Source organism: Gekko japonicus, unplaced genomic scaffold (genome assembly GCF_001447785.1).
Source record: "Gekko japonicus isolate JY-2015 unplaced genomic scaffold, Gekko_japonicus_V1.1 scaffold749, whole genome shotgun sequence".
Taxonomy (NCBI): Eukaryota; Metazoa; Chordata; class Lepidosauria; order Squamata; family Gekkonidae; genus Gekko; species Gekko japonicus.
Window position 1 is genome coordinate 562,158 of NW_015174864.1, and position 23,653 is coordinate 585,810.

At 43.1% G+C, this 23,653-nt stretch overlaps 1 protein-coding gene across 1 annotated transcript in view; it reads left to right on the forward strand.

Moving 5' to 3' along the window:
• The window catches only part of PARP8 (poly(ADP-ribose) polymerase family member 8), a 203,965-nt gene that overhangs the window by 171,672 nt on the left and 8,640 nt on the right, over window positions 1–23,653 (forward strand). Inside the window, exons 15-21 of the mRNA XM_015424722.1 lie at window positions 8,110–8,202; window positions 11,675–11,800; window positions 13,081–13,146; window positions 15,991–16,058; window positions 16,951–16,999; window positions 21,231–21,343; window positions 21,784–21,856. Coding sequence (XP_015280208.1) covers window positions 8,110–8,202; window positions 11,675–11,800; window positions 13,081–13,146; window positions 15,991–16,058; window positions 16,951–16,999; window positions 21,231–21,343; window positions 21,784–21,856 — 588 coding nt within the window. The remainder of the gene's footprint in view (window positions 1–8,109; window positions 8,203–11,674; window positions 11,801–13,080; window positions 13,147–15,990; window positions 16,059–16,950; window positions 17,000–21,230; window positions 21,344–21,783; window positions 21,857–23,653) is intronic.

The window sequence follows — 23,653 nt, forward strand, 5'->3', positions numbered from 1 at the left end:
TCCCTCTCCTTGCTATGCCAGTGTTCTGTTTAGCAGGCCATTGTTTAAATTGACAGCTGAACCAGCCACAAATCATACCAACCAGTCATAAATAAATGTTGGGTTTTTTAAAAAAAGAAATCCTACCATGTGAGGGTTTTTTTTAGTGGCTGCTGATCTGTTTGGATTGGATGCATTTCAGGGCATGCAGAGTTTTTCAAAACCCCAGTGCAAACCTGTTTGGCAGGCATTAGAGCCGCTTGGCATCAGACCCGGTGACTGGCTCGTGTCTCAGTGACATGAGTTTCAACTGCCAGCATTCACTAGGAAATTGTAAAGTTATTAATGAGCCTTTTTCAGGTTGAACGTTAATGAGCAAGTGCAAGTTTCCTGCATTGTGCAGGGAGCGGGACTATATGACCCTTGGGAGCCCTTCCAGCTCTATGTTTGCTTTGGGTTTCCAGTCAGCTGAAGCTAGATGGTGGCAACCCAAGAACAGAGTCTTCTCAGTCGTGGCACCAAAACGACGGAATTCCCTTCTGAAGGAGAATCATCTCTCCCCCTCTATTTCTAGCCCTATTCTCATATTTACAGTGAATGCATGTACATCCAGTATGCCTATACGTGCATCTTTCTGTAAGACTGAGCCAACATGCGTTCACTGCACAAGTTAAAATGGGAATCGGATAAACATGCAGTTTCAGTCTCCAGTTCAGCTGTACATGTGTTACTGTGCATGCAAATTACTGTTTCGTACATATGCTGTTGAGCACACATAAAGGGGAAAAAATCAAGTGTATTCTGTTCACTGTAACTTGTGAACAGGACTGTTGTATTCTGCCAGTGGGTGAAGGTTTTTTTTTCTTTTCTTTTGTTTGGCGTACCCTCACTGACCCTTTTTCCCAAATAGATTCAGGTGGGTAACTGTGTTGGCCTGAAGTGATAGGACACTGGACTCAAACTTTGTTCTCTGACCCTCCTTCCAGTTTATGTGTTTTGTTTAATGGCTGTTTTTATTTGTTTCACCTGTGTGTATTTTTAAAATCGAAGTAAATGTTTTTGACTGTTTGCTACCTGGGAACTATAAGTTTGGTGCAAAGGCGGCAGAGAAATATTTTGAATAAATAAAAAAAGGTTAATGAGACGGGAGGAGAATGACGGGTCCACAGCCCCCCCAGTTAGCTTCATGACAGAGATTTGAATGTGGATCTTCCATTTCCTAGTCCAGCTCTCTAACCAATATGTTCCACCTGCATTTTGCTTCCCAGGCAGCAATCATAAAGATGTGCCACTGTTAAGAGTGGTGAAGGAATTTTGAAAGCTACCTGATCCTTTCTAAGTACCCCATTTTGATTAAATTCCTTCCCTGGAGGGGAGACTCTGAATTTTTATTTTCATATCCATTTCCTCATGCCAAAATCATTTCTACATCCCTGTGTTTTTGGGTGTTATTTCTGCATCATTTGCATATAAATAGTGTAAAACCGAGGTGAGGGAATTGCCAGCAAAAGAGACAGAAGTGAAGTGAACCAAAATTCCTGAGAATGACAACTTAACACAATCAAAAAGAAACAAAAATAGCTGTCTCAACTCACCCCATGTAGGCTGGTGTTTGGGCTAACAGCCTTTTCAGCGTGATGTCACCTTTACAGAATTCCTGAACAGGTGAGGCTTTTCATCAGCTCCACATGCAGCACTGTTTGCATCAGGACTGGTCCTTTTTCTTCTGCCTACTGAAAAGTTCTGCTCACTCAAAAGCATCCATACCGCTACACCAAAAGAAGTTATTCGTTTTACTTTTAAATCCCATCTTAACCCTTTTTTTAAAAAAACTCTCAAGAAAAAAAGGCCAGTGTCCTCATTGGTAGGGGGGAAATGCTTGTTAGAGGAAATCAGGAAGCTTTTAATGTTTCCTTCCCCTGCCCCATGGCACCTGTGGTGCGATTAGCATTCCTTTCTGTACACTCTTTAGTTTTAGATCAATAGTAGTTTAGAGTGCCAGTCATATGTCTTTGTAGCATTTCTCCTCCGAGGTTGATAAAAAGGTTTGAGAAATGGACAGGGTAAACTGGATCCCTTGCTCTGACGGGGCTAGTTATTTGTATTCTTTTTTCTTTTCTTTCTTTTTTTGCCATGGAGTTGCAGTCAACTTATGGTGACCCCCCTAGGGTTTTCAAGGCAAGAAACGTTCAGAGGTGGTCTGCTATTGCCTGCCTCTGAATAGTGACCCTGGAATTCCTTGGTGGTCTCCCATCCAAATACTGACCGTGGCCAACCTTGCTTAGCTTCCGAGATCTGAGAACAGTGGGCTAACTTGTGCTATCCAGGTCAGGGGAGTAATTTGCATAACACCGGGCGCGATCACATACACAATTAGCCGCGCCATAGGCGCAAATGCCGGGCAGATTTAAAGGGCGCGATCAGACAATAAACATCTGGGAAGCACCCTGCACCCGTTGGCAACCCGTTTTGCTCTGCCGCAGAAGTGGAGTAAAAAGACACCAGGGAAAGTCTGGTAGCAAACAGGTTGCTACGGCCATCCCAACTCCGTGCCATTGTTTCCCCCCCCTCTCAGTATGCGCATCATCACACACTCCATAGGGAGCCCTCAGTGCTGAGATGCAATTAATCAGTTCCCTGTTTAAGCACATCTGGAACAAACGGCAAAAAAACCCCAACAACCCCGACTCACCCGGGGTTCCGTTTGATCAAGCAGTGGTGGGCTGCCCCCGCAGCTTCAAAGGACTGTGTGATCGCGCAACTGTGGGTCAAATTCCTCTGGAGGAAATAGCCTCTCCCCCCCCCCCCCCGCGTTATCTCATGTGTGTGACTATCACCACTGTTTCAATGGAAAGAGAATCTGGAAGCTATAGCCCAGGAAAGCAGTATGTGCTCTTCACATTCCTTTTGTATTTGGAATATTTTGCTTTATGATCTTATGTCCAACCCCACTGCTGCAGGGGACCCTGTCTTTCACTATCCCCATGGGTGAGAAAGTAGCTGCAGACCCCAATGTTGATTGGAAAAAATGGCTGACAGAGTAATATTCCCTCCTCTACCACTACTCCAAGACCACATCTCTTCTAGCACCTAAGCCCTGTTCAGTCCTTACAATTTCAACAAGTCAACAACATGTAAAGGGAGGTTGTACTATGCATAATACCATCAATATGCCTAGTTGTCATTTTGTGTGACTACAGCAGCATGCATGTTTTCCAACTTTAGCACATGTGATCAGAAACCCACATTTTTGAATCTGTGCATCCATACGTATCAAAGCTGGAAAATGTGCCTGTGTGTATCATGAGCATAGCTATCAGGAACCTAGCTATAGGTAGTTGACCCATTATGCAAGGTTGGAGCACCAAAACTGTAATAACTGAACAGGGCTAGTTTGGACATAGCTTCACATAACCATTCTCCATGTGGCTTATGGCTTTTCTTCCTAGTGTCTATAGTACTAGTTATGTGATAAACAAGGTGTTTAATTGTTTGTCACAAACCACAAGCCGTGTTCTGGCAGATGACAGCAAATCTTTGTAGGGTGAGAAGTGACATAATTTGCATTCACTATGAATGGTTCAGACAACAATTTAGCTATGGGTTTAGAAAGCACTGATACAATTTGGGACAGGGGGGAAAAGACTCATGCAATATGGTTTTGTGAAGTGACTCACATGTAACGTTAAAGATTATTGCAAAGTAATCTCAGCCCTGAGAGCCCCCAGAATTGTAGTTGTGACTTCTTTTCACTTCAGAGTTCATCCAGGATAATTGAGAACATAAGAAGAACCCTGCTGGGTTGGAACACTTCAGTGTGACGTCATCATGCCGGCCATGTCACGTGCAGTGATGTTGTCCCACCCCACACACTCCCGGGCAGCTCCTTCCCACCCACCCACCCCCCGCTGGCAGGACAATCGGACCTGGCAACCCTAGGGGTTGTGTGTGTGTGGGGGTCAGGGGTGACCAAACTGTGGCTTGTGGGCCGCTCGGCACATATTGTGCGGCTGCTGGCAGGGCAGCTGGAGAAGCTAAATATCATTCACAAACAAATTATCTTTGGGCAAATAAATATCATTATCAATATCTGCTTTTACCACTTTTGTTATTGTTTTTGGCAGTCTCATTTAATGTTAATAAAAAGCAAATCTGCATATTCCCCAGTAAAAACATGTAATATTTGTTCATGCCTTGCGGCTCTCAAACATCTGACATTTATTCTGTGTGGCTCTTATGTTAAGCAAGTTTGGCCACCCCTGGTGTATGTGCTTGCAATGCCTGGAAGTCATGGTGACTTCTGGTGACCCCTAGTGGGGTTTGGATGTTTCAGAGAGGTGGCTTGATAGCCCTGGTATTCCTTGCAGGTCTCCCTTCCAAGTACTTGCCAGCATCAGCCCTGCTTAGCTTCCGAAGTCTGACGAGATCGGGTTTGCCTGAGCTATCCAGGTCAGGGCTCCCATTCCACATTTTGATCACCCATTGTATAAGGAAGTGTTTCATTTTGTCTGTCCTTAAATTAAATAATCGACACCCTCAAATCTGGCAGTTGGGCTACTTATTTGTTTATTTTATCTATTTTGTGAATCTCACTCTCTGCAGAAGTTCTCAGGGAGGTTTAAAAAATACAAGGTAAAGGTTCCCTTGCTTGAAAGCAAAAAAAGAAAGGGAAAAAAATACAAAACCAAACAATAAAATTCAGTTAAAAATGCCCACCCTTTTAAATGAAGCTCAGGAATGAATTGAAACAGATGTTTTCTGCCTCTGGACACAAAGTTCTCTTTAGTCACCATGGTTAATAGTCACTGATGGACCTACCTTCCATGAATCTGCGTAATCCCCTTTTAAAGCCATCCATCCTAGTGAACATTAGTCTATGCACAGGTAGTTTATTCTTCTTCTCAGGGAAGGGTTTCAGCCAGGCTTCAATCAAAGTTGGTTAAAGGCACTATGTGTTACATATTAGATCTGAATATCGATCTGCCAACATGGATCAGCAGATTGGAAGTACCACCAAGATGTGGCTTTGCAGTTTTAGTGCGAGCACCAAAACCTTACAGATCCAACTGAACATCCTCTCCTTGATTGCCTGTACCAGGTCACAGCTGGAGAGGACCTCAAGCTAGAATTATAGAACTACAGAATCTCAGAGTTGGAAGGGGTCATGCAGGCCATCTAGTCCAACCTCCCCAATGCAGAATCAGCCTAGAGCAGGGGTGGCCAAACTGCAGCTCGGGAGCCACATGTGGCTCTTTCACACATATTGTGCGGTTCCCGGCAGGGCAGCTGATGAAGCGAAGGGGAGGCATACTTTGGCTCCCTCCCTCCCTCTCTTCCCTCCTTCCCCCTCCCTGCCATCTGTTTGCTTTCTTTGTTACTCTCTTTCTCTCCACCTCTTTCATTCTTTCTTTCCACCTCTCTCTCTTTCTCTCTCTTAGACAAATAAATATAATTAGCAAACAAATAAATATAATCGGACAGATAAATATCATTAACAATATCTGGTTTTGCCCCTTTTATTTTTGGCAGTCTCATTTAATGTTAACAAAAAGCAAATTTGCATATTTTAAAATAAAGACATGTAATATTTGTTCATGTTGCGGCTCGTCTGACGTTTGTTCTGTGTGGCTCTTAAGCTGAGCAAGTTTGGCCACCCCTGGCCCAGAGCATCCCTGAGGAGTGTTTGTCCAGCTGCTGCTTAAAGACTGCCAGGGAGGGGGAGCTCACCACCTCCCTAGGCAGCTGATTCCACTGTTGCACAACTCTGACTGTCAAAAAGTTTTTCCTAAGATTCAGCCAGTATCTCCCCACCCTTATTTTAAACCCATTATTGTGAGCCAACAGGAACAGCTCCCTGCCCTCCTCTACGCCCTTCAAACACTTAAAGAGAGCAATCATGCCCCCCCCAGCCTCCTCTTCTCCAGACTGAAGGCCGTTTAAAAATAATCAAGCACAGTTAGTGCAAAAGCAGCCGACATCCAGCCTGCTAAATTCTCCTTCTTCTTCCTGGCCTCATAATTTTTCTGCCTCCAAGTGTTGTTAGCCACGCAGAGGTTCCTTTACTTGCAAGGTGAGGGCCTCAGAGCTGAGCCCACAGGAGCACAGGGGTCAGAACTGCAGTAACTAATTTTGAGGCCTTTAGTGCAGGTTGTCACCGGAAGTGTGTGAACACAGCAGCGACCACGGAGGCAATAAACATTTTTTTTTTTGTCTAGTGCGCCATGGTACAGTGAATTGGATAGTGTTAAGCTTCATCTGCTGCCTAATTCGATGTAACATAGCAGATGAGATAAATCAAAGGTGTAATGCTGTATCGGACTTGAAAGATGATGGCTCTTCTAAAGCAATCTCTGTGAAAATATTTCAGGGTTGTAGCCATCGTGCAGCCATCGAGTTAAAGAATAAATCCCGCAAAAAAAGAAACTGCTGGACGCTTTTAAAAGAAGCCGAGGAGAGTGGTTGATGCAGCCCTGGCGAGGCAATTTCCTCCAGCCGATTCCTCATATATATATATATATATTTCTTGTGCTGTTCGGTGCAATTTTTGTTCGGTTTTCTTTTAATTTCTGCTGAGCGTCTGACTCTTAGAGCAGAGTAAGATGGATTCCTTGGCTACCCTCGTGACAGCAAAAGGCATTAAAAAACCAATGCAGTGGTAGCACATTCAGTGGTTTCTGGCATAATGTTCTGCTCAGGATAAAGCAGTATTTTACGCACGGCCGAGCACTGGCAACTCAGATGGGTATCCATGTCCCGTGCATACATAAAAGTGATGTGAATGAAGGAAACCATGAATCCCGAATATGCAAGAATTACGTGAGAGAAACTGTTCTTCTAGTCTTATCTGACTCCTGCGGAGTCCGACAAGTTTCAGGAAAGGGCTCATAAAATGCAGCTTGCTGGAAAACGTACAAGTCAGATCAGGCTAGAAGGTAAGCTTCTTCCATGTAACTGAATGACTTCTGTTCACTTCTTTGGAGAAAAATAGAGCACTGCGTCTTGGGAATGAACTCTTTTTGCAGTGAGGAGGAAAAGCCATGCTCTCCAGTCTGTTGCTGGACTACCTGGCCCTTGCTGACTGTGGTTCCTATGGCGATGCCTCTATAGTATATCTCCTTGTTAATGATGATGAAGAAGAGTTGGATTTATACCCTGCCCTTCACTCAGAACCTCAGAGCAGTTTATGATCTCCTTTCCTCCCTCTCCCCACAACAGACACCCGGTGAGGTAGGTGGGGCTGAGAGAGCTCTGGGAGAACTGCTCTTGAGAGAACAGCTCTGAGAGAACTGTGACTGACCCAAGGTCACTCAGCTGGCTTCATGTGGAGGAGTGGGGAATCAAACCCGGTTCTCCAGATTAGAGTCTGCCACTCTTAACCACTACACCAAACTGGCTGTCAAATTTTGGATTGTGGAGGCTAAGAATAACATTTGTAATGGGGCCTAAACCAAATTGAGTCCCTCTGCATTTCAGTGTTTGAAAAGCACACATTCTCTCTGTGGCCTTCTCAAGCACACACCTCTCTACGGCCTTCTCAGCTGCTCCCACGAAATCTCACTTGGGGTCAGTGGCAGGAGGAAAGGCTTGGGGGGGGGCTCTGTTATGTCCCATAGTGCTGCCATAGCAATGTCCCAAGGACCAGAAACTCTGGACGCTGTAGCAACTAGGACTTTTGAAAATTAGGGTGTCAGGAGCCTTGACAAGCAGCTATGTTTTCCAGGATGCCAGGCCTCATTTCCATGGCTGCCAGGCACATTTTAGGGGAAAGGAAAAGGAGGAGGCACCATTGGAGGAGGAAAGCTGCATATCTGGGGAGATGTTTGCCCCCTGTTTTTCTTCCAACAATGCCATTGGGAATGTGATAGGGCTGAACTTTGGAATGAGCCTGTGGATATAATTGCTTTCTCCAAATGGTTTGGACAATTATTCATTTTATCTATGACCATCCTGAAGCTGAAGGACAAAGGTCTCCATCACACGATGACTCTGATGCTTTACACATACATGGGAGAGTCTGTGTAGTAGATGTACCTTGATATAACAATGTCAGGTGTTTTGCTGGTGGGATGTAAGTGTTGTCAATGCAACTCACACACTGTCTTTTCTCCCCCACCTCCTTCTGTGTTTTAGCCTACGGTGTGTGAGCGGGAGCTGTGTGTGTTTGCTTTCCAAACTCTAGGAGTGATGAATGAGGCTGCGGATGAAATTGCAACAGGGGCTCAGGTAATGTGTACTACGTACATATGTATATAAATGTGGGTGATGTTTGCATTCTCTGCTCGCTTATTACCAACATATTACCATGCCGTTGTATGACATGTTAATTTGTCTAAGGAATACCGAACACAGAGATGTAACTATGGTTTGAGCATTTACAGAAGTGCTCAGATTTCAACCAAGAAATGCTTAAATCCAAGATTTTATTTCATTTTCTTCCCAAGAACTTTACAAGAAAGTACACATCAGCTCCAGTCTAGTAACAGTAATTCCCATGAAGGTGTGGATTAATATTGATATCCTTTGAACTTTTCCCTCTGACCAACAAAAATACCAGGGCTTGCTTAATCGCCAAACACAAATGTGTGGCTCACTCATCTAGTGGCAATGTTAGTTCCATACAAAAGCTCATCCTGAATCCACATGAAACACTTGAAACTGACTTAACAATGAGTCAGATACAGACTGGCCATTTAATTGACAGGGGAAGATTCCCTGTGCGCTATTTCCCTGGAGGGCCACTGGCAGCCAAGAGCAATCAAAGCCAAGCACCAGTTGTCCAGCACTGCAGAGGCCACTCAGACCTGACCAAAGATACCAGCCAATTGACTTGACACCCATCACTAGTCCCACTGGCCAGGTCTGAGCTGAGCAGACCCAGCGGCAGTGGCTTGTACCATCACAAGGGCCACTCAGCCTGATTTGCTCCTGAGACATTTTAAGTCCCCTGTCCACCCATGTACTGAGTTAGATCCAGTGGTCTGTCAAGGTCAGTATTCTCTGCTTTGGCCAGCAGCAGCTCTCAAGGGTCTCTGGCAGACATCTCTTACATTAGCTGCTACCTTATGCAAGGATTAAACCTGGAGCCATCTGTATGCAAAGTAAATTACTACTGAATCACATTTCCTCCCTCATGGTTGTCCTATAACAATGGTTGTCCATTGTTCACCTGGCCTGGTGAGTACCACAGAACTGGACTTGGTCTGGCAGTGAGCATTGCACAACTGAGCCATTGTTTCCCTAGATTCAAGCTCCTAGGGGGAAAGAAAGAGGGAAAGCTTAAGACACAGGAGCAGAGGAATGTATTTTAGGTGGTGGGTAAGGAGAGAAGGAAACAGGAAAAGGTGGAAAGGTATGGGGGCTTTCAGGGGAGGGAAGTCCTTGCAGGTCCCCAGTTGTCATACCTAATAACGATTGGTTGACATGGACCGATCTCCACCATCAGTTTAGACGCGATCGGGAAGACCCACATTTGAAAGTACATATCTGCCTCCATCACAGGTAGTCTGTGCTTTCAATTTCTCTTTGCAGTCAATCTCTTGCTAAGCTTCAGTTGCAAGCACCACCGGTCCTATGCTAATTCAGACTTAATTACTTTGGCAAGGTCTGTTCTAGGATTCTTTTGGGTGAGTTGGCTCAAGCTTCCGGGTCACCTTAGAAAACTGGATTTATCTAGAACCTCCCAGCAGTTTCTTGGCGTAACAGAGATTTAAATTCATGTTTTGTAGCAAGAAGTTTCACATTCTATCCTGTGGATCACTGGCAAGTAGATTATCCATTCATGCCAAGTGAGCAGAGAAAGAAAAAGAAAGCAGCCTAGATCTGTTTCTGTTCTGTGATGCTTCTCACTTTTAATTTCTCTTCTCAAAAATACATTTTAAAAAATTTCTCTAGCAATCTGAGCGTAAAGCTTTTAGAAGTTTTACTGGCATGAATCAGAGTCCATCTGGGATTGTAGGCAGACCGGAGGGACATGTTAATCAAAATCCATCTTATATTTTTTACTTCCTGGAGTGAAACATTTTAAATTGAAAAACTGTTATCAGAAAGATGGAAGGACTATGAAAATTCTACTTGAATTTCAAGCCATGTTATTAAATAAGAATATGTTTGCAGTTTTGAATTTCAGAGTATTATCTGTACTCCTTGGCAAGCAGTGCTTTCTATGTGCAATTAGTTAAAAAAAACCCTTTTAGCATGCAAATAAGTGAAAAAATAGGTATTTTAAAAAAGTCATCTTCTGAAAATTTCTAACAAATTCTTATGAGTGTCAGCCATTTTCTAATTAAGGTTTCGAAATAAGTTTACAAACACTCTTGATGAACCATTTACAGATAAAGTTTCACAATACTAATAACCCAATAAAAGGGCAAATTCAAGAATGTTAGGTGAGCCTAATGTTTGATTAATTTTGGTACAAAAATGTACCCCAAACCTTCCCCAGTCTCTACTCTTTATGCAAATAGCCTAGTGTTCACAACCCTAATTGGTTGCTGCACTGGCACCATTTTCTGGGTGGGGAGAGGCAATAAGGTTGTCAGGTAAGCAATAAGACTTGAGCTACATGACTATGTCACTAAGAGCAACTGACACTAATGCAGAGTGTGGTTCTTAAACGGCCATCAGCTTCACTCTTCAACAACCCTGCCATGGAGCCAGTCTTCCATGCAATAACCTGATTTAGAAAAGGGGGACTAAGTTGAAAAAAAAATTGAAATAAAATGGTGCCAACGCAGCTGCTCTGTGCATCTGCCAGCTGAGAGTCTGGGATGCCACAACACTATCTGCCAAACAATAATGGGGAAAGCCTGTCTGGGTGACTTATGTTGGAAGTGGGTAGACTGCCTGAATGTATTTGGGGGGAGGGAGAAATAATGAAAAGAAGGGTACAGAACATTCCCTCCCCCAGCTGGTCTCATCCCTAAAAAAGGAAGGCTTTTTTTTGCTATTTTTATATAATTAAATGTATGGCTTTATATATGAAGGAATTAGGAGAGTATGTCTGTGTTGTGAGTATCAACATATTAGGTTTGGATACCAATTAAATTTGCAGTTTCCACCAATTCCCCCTTCCCACGACAAACTCCATCATATTGTTCCTCAGGATTCCCTTTTCCTCTAGGAGCAGTGAAGATCAGCACACTGAATTGGAAAGGGGAAAGTTCGATTCCACTGATGGGAAGTTTAATCTAGATACAACCCATTAGATAGATTAACCAGAGCTGCAGCCTTCTAAACCCATAGACTTTCATGAACTTAGAAGGGGGTAACTCTACTTAGGATGGTACCGGTACTGTCTTAGCTGTTGGTTCAGAGGCAAGAAGTGACAAGGAGTCCAAAAGCAGCCCATTCATTTTCAGGGGGCCCAGGAACTCAGCATGAGGAGCTGGGCCAGACTCAGTAGCAGTTTCACAGAACACATGGAACCCCTTTGGCTCCTTATGTCACCTGGCTCTCGCTGTGATACAGGATTGCCATCTAGCCATCTGTTAGGGTGATGGTACAGTTCAGAAGGCTGGCACCTCCTTCTTTAGCCAAGCTTCCATGGCGGCACAGGGCTCCGCGCCCTGCAGCCGGACTCCCAGTACAAGACCCCTGGTATGCATCTGGGACCCACTGGCAAAGAATCAGTGATGAACATCAATGATTTTGTTTCTTGCAAAATAATTTACTCACGTTTGTGTATTTTATTTTATAGGTTGTAGACTTGTTGGTCTCCATGTGTCGCTCTGCATTAGAATCACCTAGGAAAGTTGTCATTTTTGAGCCATATCCTTCTGTCGTTGATCCGAATGACTCTCAGATGCTGGCCTTTAATCCCAGGGTAAGTGTTCACCATGATCTGCTTTAGTGTTCATCTGATTTTTTTTTTAAAGTAGGGGTTTTTTTGGTTGTAGTCAACATAATAATGCACCCTACACGCCATCCGTTCTAATTAGTCTTGCAAGTACTGTGGATTAGAGCTTTTATATGTATGAACTAGGACCCAGTTTAAGACAACCTAAAACACTGTATAGCCACACACAATCAGAGCCTAACTCTTAATATTTTTAAGGGTATAAATAGCACCATTTATGCAAAGTCAGATCATTAGTCTCTCAAGTATTCTGAGTGGCAGCAAAAGCTATTCATGATCTTCAACTGAAGTCTTGGTCAGTCCTGGTCAACCCTTTAAATCAATCATGCAATAAACAGAATTGGTGTCCTTATACAAGGAAAGGGTTTGTCCTGCCACTGAGCTATCACCCCTCCCCAAACCTGTTTCTGTTACAGATCTAGTCTTGCAAGTTGTTGCTAATATATAGCTAGATAAATGCCCACAAAAAAAAAGGGAATATGTACAGAGCAGCTGTGCTCATTCTTCACTCTTTGTTTCTAACTGGGCCATGCAAAGCAGAATTGCAGCTTTCTAAGCCCATTTTTGTAGGAGGACTTAGAATGGTATTATTCTGTTAGGACTGCACAATACCTCTGTTAAACATGGAAGTTTCTTTACTGTAAAGTATTTTGGTTGCTAGCATACAAATGGGTTTGAAACAAAGGTAGGGATTAGTGTAATAGTGGTTGTCACAATGACACTTATAGCTTCCTAAAGAAGGAGAAAACAGTGCTATTACCATGTACAGTTCCTGGAAAGAAAAAAACATTTGGAGGCTCTTTCCTAAGCAGTAAGCTTCAAATTCCCTAAACATAGTTGGTTGAGTTCTGCAATAAATTTCTGCTAATGAAAGTCTAGAGCAGTTTTCTCCAATTCCCATTGCCACTTCAGACCTTACCCAATTCTATTCCCTGTCCTCCAGGGAGGTGAGAAAGTCCTATTTCAGTGTCAGAAATTCCTTTGTCAGTGGAAACTACTGTGGGATCTAGACTATTATTATCACCATCCATTTCCGCACAGCAGCTATACCTTGCTTGTCAATGCCAGCCTAGTGGATGAGGAGATAGATGAGTTTGCAGATGCGTAACATGTTGTAGTGGAACATTATTATGAGTCTTATACACACATAATGAAGACATTGTGTGAGGACTTCTGGACTTAATGGGTAAACTGTTACAAAGTATAGCATTTGGGGGACAAAAATCTTTTCATTTGTTTCATTGTAGAAGAAGAATTATGACCGAGTCATGAAAGCACTGGATAGTATTACTTCTATAAGAGAAATGACACAGGTAGGCATAAAAACTCATTTTGCTCCTTAATGGTTAGCAAGGTGCACATTTTTACGATTTTCATTGTACTGTTTGTACAGTTGTGTTTTTGATTGCGTTTTTAAATAGAGATCTGCAGTGAAATCCCATCAGACTTACTCAGTGTGGCAAATAGCAACATAAAATCAATGAACCAGAAGACGGGCACATAAAGCTTGAATGGTCCCACTTAAAATAAGCAGAGCTCTTTATTTCCTGGAGGGGGGAGGTAGGGGGTGGCAGGAGTAGAATGGGGTAGATTGTTTCCAGTATCTGTGGCATGGAACACTGATCAGTTTACTGGTGCATACTTTTTATTTACTAAAAATAAATAACCACTCACAGCCAAACCTACTTCTTCTTGAAAAGGAACCATTGATTTTGTGACCATCGGCATGGTGATGGCTTCTTTAAAAAAATATTAAAAGTAAACAACATAAATTTACAAGTTTTCCAATCCACAATTTAAAAAGGAAGGGGTGGGGATAAAAATACGTATCAATCTAAGCCATATGGCTGCAAAACATCAAGCCAAATGTCCTCATGTTTCTTGTGCAGATCTCTTTTGGAAAATGCTATACATTGTTTTATTGTTAAGTCCAACATCCTTTCTTTCCACAGTGTAGAACTGGATTTCCAACACTTAAGGACTAATCTTTTGGATTGCTGCCCCTCGTAAAATCATCATTTCATTTATTTTTTTGCAAAAAGTTTATCCTGCCTTTCTGCCCTTACAGGGGTTACCAAGGCAGATAAAGTTCACCTGCTTTTTCACTTCATGCCCTATTAGGGCTACCACAGGGCAGGACATCATCATACACAGTAGGGGTTCCTCTTTCCTTATTGCAGTCCTTTGATATTGAGCCCAACTATCCAAACAGACATTGCCAAAATACTCAGGGTTCTAATTAATTGGGTTGTATTAACTGTAGGCAGAGACCCATTGATGTTTGTTTAATACTTTCCAAGATTTCTTTTCACTAATGGCTTCTGTATGACTATAACCTGGTTCACTTAAGTGAAATGAGAGAAGAACTTTGTGGGTTTTATGTCACTAAGTCTTCTGGATAATCAGTTGAAGCAGAATTTTTATATGCCCTTTTGAGGTGCGTAGTAACAAAACAGCTGATCGAGTGAAATGTTGGTTTGGGGTACACGGTACACTTAATTTGGGCCTTTCTTCTTCTGGTGGTCTGAAAGTTTTGTATGTCGGGAGCCTGTCATGAAAGAATCCTATTTATATAAGATTTTTTCACAAGGAACTCAAAATTCAGTTGAATACCAGGATTATGTTCTGATTCTAGAATGTGGCTCTATTTCTGCTTGAACTCTTTTCTATTGCTAAATTATCTTCCCCCGCCAAACAATTATACCTTTTGCCACTGTTTGGAAAGATTTAGCCCACTGTTTAGTTAGTTGATGTGTGTTTCCAAAATAGAATTGAAGTTTACAAACCTTAAAGAGTCTTCGGGCCTTGTGAAAGATCAAACAGAATGAAACTACACATTTTTTTTAAAGCCCAGCTGCTGTTTCTCAGCACAGATCTGGATGGACAGTGTTGTTTGTGGTGAAGGAGTAGGGTTGCCAAATCGGGCCGGGGGGCGGGGAACCCCCCGCGGCCCGATTTCCGCCGCAGGGGAATTCCGGGCCGGGGGGAACCCCACCCCCCAAGCTGCGTCACCGGAGGTCACCAGAGGTCACCGGAGGTGACGCAGCCACGTTGCCGATGTTGGGGGCGTGGCTGAGCTCGTCGGAGGGGAAGGAGCTCTTAGGTTCCTTTGCAAACGTCGATGTGGATCTTGGGCTGGGTGGCAAATAAGGTTGCCAGACCCCTGGGTGGAGGCAGCAGTCCCCCTCTGCCAGTCCCCACCTCCTTGCTGCCAATCAGCTGCTGTCGGGGGGAAACTTACCCTGAAAAAGAGGGAGATCCATCTGACATGAGTAGCATGTCTACATCACTGCCCACATGACCCGGAAGTGACATCATCACATCTGGGACATCGGGGCAATGCTCTGGTATTTAGGCAAAAAAATCTATCATAGAAGCCAAATTTACCATAGAGTTTTTGCCCAAATACCAAAGCTTCACCCCGACATCCCAGATATGATGATGTCACTTCCGGGTCATGTGGGCAGTGACGTGGACACTTTGCTGTACATCGGATGGGGCTCCCTGCTGTTCCTAATAAGTCACCCCCAGCCCCCACCAGTTTCCAGGAAGGACCTGAAAACCTTAGTGCCAAAGCAGCTAGCAGTGGAGAGTTGCAATGGGAAACTGGGATGCCCAAGTTTTCTCTCCTGCAAATCAAACTGTCCTGACCCTGATTTCTACAGAAGTAGTAGCCACACATTAAAAACAAAAGATTAAGGTAGAATGTGGAGTTTTGCCCTCAGATTAGGGTTTCCTGGGTTCATAGAACCCTACATTGTATTTATAGCTGGCCCCATTGTGTGTATTTGCTAGTCTGCAGCGCAGCTAGCCCTTGGCTGTTGAATATCAGATGGTTTTTGAAGCAAAGCCACCTTCATCCTTTTTCCTTGCTTCCTGGGAGGAAATGGGTATCCTAAATGCTGCATACATGGCAAGGGCTTGGCAAGTTGCAATCAGTACTTCTTGGCGTATTTATAAAACTGGTCACTATACAGAAATCTGCCCAAAGGTGGTTGTTTTTTGAGCTGCAGGAGAATTCTGCCTAAGATGACATTTTTGGTAGAACCTGTTGCAATGTGTCAGGAGTGGGAGGGTCCAAACCAGCTTCAGTTAGATTGCAGAACATCTCTTGACTGATAATAGTACTATAGTTAATCACTGTTGTCATTTCCCAGGCACCTTATTTAGAAATTAAAAAGCAGATGGACAAACAAGACCCCCTTGCTCATCCTCTTCTGCAGTGGTAAGGACTTCTTAGATAATATGCCAGCTGCTTAAGAATGCTTGTAGTAAAAACTGCAGAGTTATGATTCATTGTTAACTGATTCACACTGTTGATTAACATGAAGAACTGTGAGACTCCTGTGACATTCAGTGGAGTCCTCTAACTCTTCCATTCCCTTCCTCCTATGAGGGTGCATTGGGAAACCATTTGTTGTACTGGGAAGCCAATATATACTTCTTATATACTAATCCAGCAGCTCCACTCCACAGAGGCAAGTTGCTTACATGTGAACTGGCAGGGCCACTGAATGGACATAGGTATAGCATGTGTGGACCTCCTGTTATACAATATGGACAGAGTGTTGTCGTTCACACCCAGGATTGGGAGTTAAAGAGCACTAGTGAACCCTATGGATGGATGATGTGACTCGCCCTGAGCCCACTCACTGGACGGGCGGGATACAAATGTGAAAAATAAATAAATGGTGTCCTTCATTAGTTTGAGAGTGAGAGAGGCTTCCTGATCACTGGGTCAGTCTTTGAATAAATTCTACATTGTGATGCATGGACAAGGAGCCCCTGTAATGGATCCAAGCAGCTTTTCTAGTGGTGAAAAAGGGAGGAGGGTGTTCTCTCTTACCACCGGAAAGGTTATGTTGACAATCATAGGACCTGTTTGGGCAAAAGCCATGTAGGACAGGGGGCTGTAATGAGTAGGAGGATTGAGCAGGATGGAGGTGGGATAAAATCCACATTACTTCTTGGCCAGCTGATAGCAATGACCAAGCTACCTTAGGATGAGAGAGGGTTTATTGTGGGGTAGTTTGGTCATATGGGCTGAAGGGAATGGAGTGATGGTGACCATCAGTGACTTTCCTGTTTGGTTTCATATGTTTGTTTATGTGTTCCAGGGTTATTTCAAGTAATAGATCACATATTGTGAAGCTACCTGTGAACAGGGTAAGTGTGATATTATCCTAAAAACAATGGATTCTTCTATAATGAACACTGATATGACTTTTTCTATCATGACACTTCCATGTGACATGAAAGTAACCTTTCTCCAATCACTGCTTCCAAGTGAGGAACATTAGAAAAGCCATGTTGTGGCGAGGCCTTCATATGACCCAGCTTTGATGTGGTTACTGAAGTCATGAAGAAGCCTGGTGGTTTGAATCCATCCCCAAATGAATGTATTGCAAAATCCCGTCTGTAGTTGTTTTGACTTTGCATCTCATTAATATGCTTCAGAATAACTTTTCAGATGGGAAATCAATTGACTTTTGATGACACAGCTCAATGTAATATAGCAGAGGTGTTCACTTAGGTATGTAGGATCCAGTTTGTTTTGATGGGTATAGATAACTAAATCTTGCAACTGATTTGCAAGATCTCTCTTCTCTTTCTGAGCCACATTTATGGCTCTGCCCTTGAGTATAATGTGTTCCAGTCATCATCTAATAACCCAGCTTGAAGGGGACATGAATGCCAGGAAACCATAACAACATTTATTTCTCTTGACTGATTGTGTGACCAAGGAACCTTTAGTGGTGCCTAAAGAAACAGGGGGAAAATGTGGGAACTAGTAAATTGCACCAGGGTATTTCTGTTTACATCTTGAATGTGTGTGTGTGTGTCTTCAAGCAGTCATACGAGAAGGCATCAAATGTACATGTGTTAATCAATTATATTATGCTGTTTCTGTATAACGGAGCTGCTGGCTCCACACATGTCATTTTCTGTTGACAGGCTCATGTCACTGGTGACCTTAGTCACCTCCAAAAACTGATTTCAACATTCTGGCCTGTCATTGTCTTTCCAAGGGATAGTTTTAAAAGTAGAAATAGTTTTAAGACATAGTTTTAAAAGTTGTATTCAATTAGTGGACTGATTTAGAAGGAGAGTTGAGAGAAAGAAAGAAAGAAAGAAAGGAAGGAAAGGAAGGAAAGGAAGGAAGGAAGGAAGGAAGGAAGGAAGGAAGGAAGGAAGGAAGGAAAGAAAGAAAGAAAGAAAGAAAGAAAGAAAGAAAGAAAGAAAGAAAGAAAGAAAGAAAGAAAGAAAGAAAGAAAGAAAGAAAGATCACCTTGCATGCACAAATTTTGCAACTTTGGCTTTTATAAGTATCAATTTGTAGGGTTTGTACATGCCAAATTTGAACTTTAAACAGAGAAACATGCTTTCTTTGCTAGTTGTTTCACCTCAGGTTCAGTGTTTGCGGCCCATGAAAGATACGTTTTGTGATTGGTCAAATGATTGTAATAAAGAACAAATGAATTATATGTTCCATAAGTTGGAGTCATTGGTGAAATTCCATGTTTGTAATTGAGAAACTACTGACGGTTAGCTCAGAAGCGTCAACTTACTCATTCAAGTTCAAAAAGGGTCAATTGTGTGCTAACAATCTTTCTCTTCTAAGACTCGAGCACATAGATAAAATGTAGATCTTTTAAATCCTGTAGTAAGAGAGGAAACTCATTTGGAAATAACCAGACATGACTATTAGGTGTCCCTAACTATTTATTCCCTTTAACAAGATAACAGATTCTGTGTTGTGCATGAAGGAAGACTTGTGACATCAAGGTTAACCCCCTAACTTCTCTGTTGCTGAACCTCTCAATCTAACTTAAAAACTCTTTAACCTCTTGAAACAAAAACTGTTCACTCTTAAAACTCAGGAATCCTTCACTGCAATGTAACCCTGTTCAATATAAGACTGCAATTAATAACCACCCAAAATAACAAGCAAAATGAGTTAGCCAGTTTTTGCCCTGTTTGGAGCATTTAAGCTGGGAGGGTTTAGCTATTACCGTCATCCTTTTTCAAAAAAGGGGCAAAGTTTAAAAGCAATATGGAAGATAGAGCTGATCAGTAAAAAGTTGAAAGGTGAAACAAAAAAACCCAAATCCATCTTAGGGCAAGGCACTGAAATACGTTCTCCAGGTGGTTACCTTCCATCTCAGTTATTGACAGAGGCTTTGTCCAGTCCCTTCTAATTGGGATGGGCTACCAACCCCTGCCTCCAAGTCATCTAGAACAGGGGTGTCAAACATAAGGTCGGGGGGCTGGAAGCAGCCCATCCAGAGCTTATGCAACCCACGAGCAACTGGTGCAAGGGAGGGAACAGGAAACTGTATGGGGAGGGGAGTGGGTGGAGCCACTCCAATTGTGGCTTCAGCATGGTGGAACAACCTCGTCTGCAGCAGTCAAGCAGCATGGGAATGTCTGGCTCTCCTGTCTGCCTATATGGGTTTTCCTTTGCAACCCCCACCCAGCCCATGGGGCCTTGCAGTGAGGATACAACTCAGAGCTTACCAGCTGCTGTCCTTTATACAGTTTATTTCTCCATTAGCTGGCATTATGTCTTATGGCACAGATGGCCTGACCCAACAGAGTGACACTTATGTCAGATCCCGTCCTCGTAACAAATGAGTTCGACACTTCTGATATACAAGAAGAAGAAAAAAAGAAGAGATTGGATTTATACCCTGCCCTTCACTACCTGAAGGAGTCTCAGAGTGGCTTACAATCCCTTTCCTTTCCCCCTCCCCACAACAGACATCCTGTGAGGTAGGTGGGGCTGAGAGAGCTCTCTTGAGAACTGCCCCCGAGAGAACAGCTCTGAAAGAATTTATGACTGACCCAAGGACACACCAGCAGTTGCATATGGAGGAGTGGGGAATCAAACCCGGTTCTCCCAGATTAGAGACCACGCTCTTAACCACTACACTAAACTGGCTCTCCTATGAAATAAAAGCTTTTCCAAAAAATAGCCTAGAGAGAAACTTTTTGCAATCTTGTCCTGGATCTTCTAGGGGCTGCACAAAATATTCTACAGCAGCTGGGAAGCTACTTGGTAGCTCACAAGCTTCCTGTTGGGGAACCTTTTTCTATATAACTCTGACCAAAAGTTACTATCAAATTACCTTGTCAATCTGTTTTATAATGTCACTTACCCCTTCGCATCATCCTGTTGACCAAAGTAAATACATAGTACCACTTCCCATCGGATTTCCTGTTCCACAATCCAGGACTCTAAAGCTCCGCATTTAGTTAGATATACGGGATGGCTCAGAGGAAGACTTCAAACTGGGAGACTAGCAAATGTTGTATACTATCACAACGTAAATGTCCAGCATGGGTTTCCTCCCTCTTTCAATTGTTGCGGAGACACCAAATGTGCTACTTTGCAAAAATACCAAAATTTAGAGCATGTGCTATGTAGGATTTCACTTTAGCTTATTTCAATGTGATCAGCTTGGAAAATATTAATAAAAACAATAAAAACTATTATGCACAATACCAAGACCAACAAAAGAGACTCATATGTGCCATTACAATCCAGCATTCTAAAATTCTTGCACACATTTCACAAAATGTTCTTACACTGTGAGTAACTACTTTAGAGGAGTCTGAAAGGAGGAGATAAGTGTCAAATTGCTCTGATCTTTCTGGATAATTTTTTAAAAATTGGCGTAATATATTGGGGACATATATCATTATAATAGGGACAGTGTAATAATATGTGATCAACTGTCTCGACCTTTCCTATTTGACAAGGGCAAACCTGTTGGGAATAAGGAATGTGCAAATATCTGCCTTCAAGAAAAGCTGAGAGCTATGAGACGTGCCAAAGTGAAAGTTCTCCAAACCTTAGGAATCTCATAAGCAGTGAAATAGCCTGCCAGCAAAAAATTCTTAATATGCTGCGTTGCAGAAGGGTATTGCTGCAAACAGGTCCTATTGGATTGAGGGGCCAGGTCCAAGATCTGTTGCTCAATTATTTCTTTGACTTTGTGAAAGCCTAGATGTAACAAAGCTGAGGGGGAGAAGCCATACTGTTGTAATTTTCCTTTGACAGTTCTGAGCCAGCTTGAATAGTAGTTACCCACAAGAATAAGGGAGTTAGAATATGGGGTGCAATTTAGTTTTAACCAATAGGTGGTCATTTGAACCCACATTAGTGCCTCAAGTGGAACCATCCTTGCCTCCAGCTTGAGGAGAACATTTGGGATACATCAAATGAGTTGTATATCATCATGTTTCCCTTACACAGAACATAGAGTTCCCAATATGAATGTTGCTAGTGGGAGAGCCTTAAAATTACTGTTGTGTGGCAGCTCTTGAGTGCTCGACTAACAAGAACTCTTTCATTCCTATTGTCTTATCTCACTGCTACTCTCCTTTTTGCCAGCAATTGAAGTTTATGCACACTCCCCATCAGTTCCTTCTGCTCAGCAGTCCACCAGCCAAAGAATCCAATTTCAGAGCTGCTAAGAATCTCTATGGAAGTACCTTTGCATTTCAGTGAGTATTGAAAGAGAGGAGCCAAAGCTCAGCAGAAGTTGTCATTGCAGTCTCCATGGCCAAGCACAAAATGGGCAGCCTTCCACGTCCATATTCTGAAAGAAAGAGGTTTCGTATAAGGAGCGCTTCTCTTTTTTTGCCATCAAGTCGCACCAACATGGCGACCCCATAGGGTTTTCAAGGCAAGAGATGTTCAGAGGTTGGTATGCCATTGCCTACCTCTGCGTAGCAACCTTGGACTTTCTTAGTGGTCTCCCATCCAATTACTAAACAGGTCTGACCATGCTTAGCTTCTGAGACTGGCAAGACCAGACTAGCCTGGCTATCCAGGTCAGGGCAAGGAGCATGTTGTTTTACAGGAAATTGCTGGCTCTGTTGTTTTTTTTAATTTCATTTCTAACAGTACCAATGTCCCCTCTCTGTTGTGTCTTGTTTTGAAGTGGGTCTCACATTGAAAACTGGCACTCCATCCTGAGGAATGGCTTAGTGGTGGCTTCCAATACAAGGCTGCAGGTAATGACATAAAAAACAGACTGGGCTTTCGTTAGAAGGCTATGGGCATGAGTCACTGAGGGTAAGCAGGGGGCCTCCTGAGCCACAATTTGAAGCAATCGTTGTATAATCAGAGCAATGACGGTGCAGTTTCTTCTAGCCCCATTTCACCATCTTGGCCCCCTGCTCCTCAAAATAGCACAAATCAGTGTTGGCCATCGGGCCCAAAGGATGAGATAATTTCCACTAAGGTGGACAGTGCAGTACATCAGGAGTCCCTTGTGTTTTGCCGTACTGTTGCCTCACCTTCTGAGCCAAGGGGGAGGGGCAGCAAGAGAAGATTTTGAATCCGTTATCCCTGGTGTTTCAGCCTTAAAAAAAAAATCCACATTTCGCATGTACTTCTCCCTTGTGTGTCTACCAGCAATATTGTCTGCAAAATACAAACAGATCTACAAAACCAACAGCAAAAGGGAAGGAATTGCAACTATATAATTTCCCCAATGGCGACTCAAAGCAACCCATAGCATTGTTTCCCCTCCTCCATTTTACCTCACAACAACACCATGAGGTAGTTTAGGCTGAGCCAGAGAGAGCTAGCTTCAAGTCCAATAGCACCTTAGAGACCAACAAGATTTTCGGGGTATAAGCTTTCAAAAGTCAAAAGTGCCCTTCAGCAGATACTACTAGGCTGAGAGAGAGAGAGTGACGGGCCCAAGGTCACTCAGCAAACTACTGTGGCAGAATGGGGGATTGGAACCTGGGTCTCCCAGATCTTAGTCTGTCATTCTAACCACCATACCACATTGCCTCTAGGTGTGAGTGTGGATGCTGCTATACATGGATTTTCCCCTGTGTGGAGAGCAGCAAGCCCTTGCATTAAAGGGGAATGTCCCGATGACAGCATGAGCATTCCAAGCATGACTCATGGCTTTCCCCTTTAAGCCAGAAAAGAAATACATCTATTTTAATCCAGAGTGTCTGTGGGGGTGTGCCTGTCACTGATATGGAGAGGGCAGCAGAGCTAAGCTCCATTTTTGGAATGGTGAGGGCAGTTCAGTTCTGTGAGCAATTTCCCCCACCAATCCTGGACTCTGGGCGAGAGGGCACCTGTCTTTTTCATGTTTTTTCTTCTCAAAAGTGCCTCTTCCAAACTATTTTTCACCTCTATGGAAATGCATTTTTTAACTTAGGACATTTCTAGTGCACCTCTCTCTGGTTAAGGACCAAGATGACTCATAATGATGAAAAATACAATAGCAAAATAGTGACTAATATCCATTGGAAAACAACAATGGGAAAAAAAGAGGCAGCGTGCCTTCTTACATCAGTTGCTGGGAAGCATGGGCGGGAGGGTGCTGTTGCAGTCATCCTGCTCGTGGGCTTCATAGAGGCAGCTGGGCAATCGCTGTGTGAACAGAATGCTGGACTTGACAGGCCTTCAGTCTGATCCAACCTGGCTCTTCCGGCGTTCCTAAAAATCAATTCTCAAATGACCACTAAAGAGGGAGGTTCTGTTTTAGACCGTTTTTAAAATTATTAACAGAGTGGGAGTCTTTGAGGCACTTATATTTTCTCTCTCTCTCTGTGAGATAGATCAAGATGTAAGAGTCCAGTAGCACCTTAAAGCCTAACAAAATTTGATGTCAATGCACATTCTGGCATCTTCAGAGGGCTACTAGCTGAAGGCAAGGAGCACTAGATCATCAGTAACATCAGGCAGAATGGCCTCTGTCACATAGATATATTCTGCTCAGTTTCCATGGCATTCAGGAAAAACGTGGCACAGAGAAGACTTTATCTGTGACATTTCTTGGC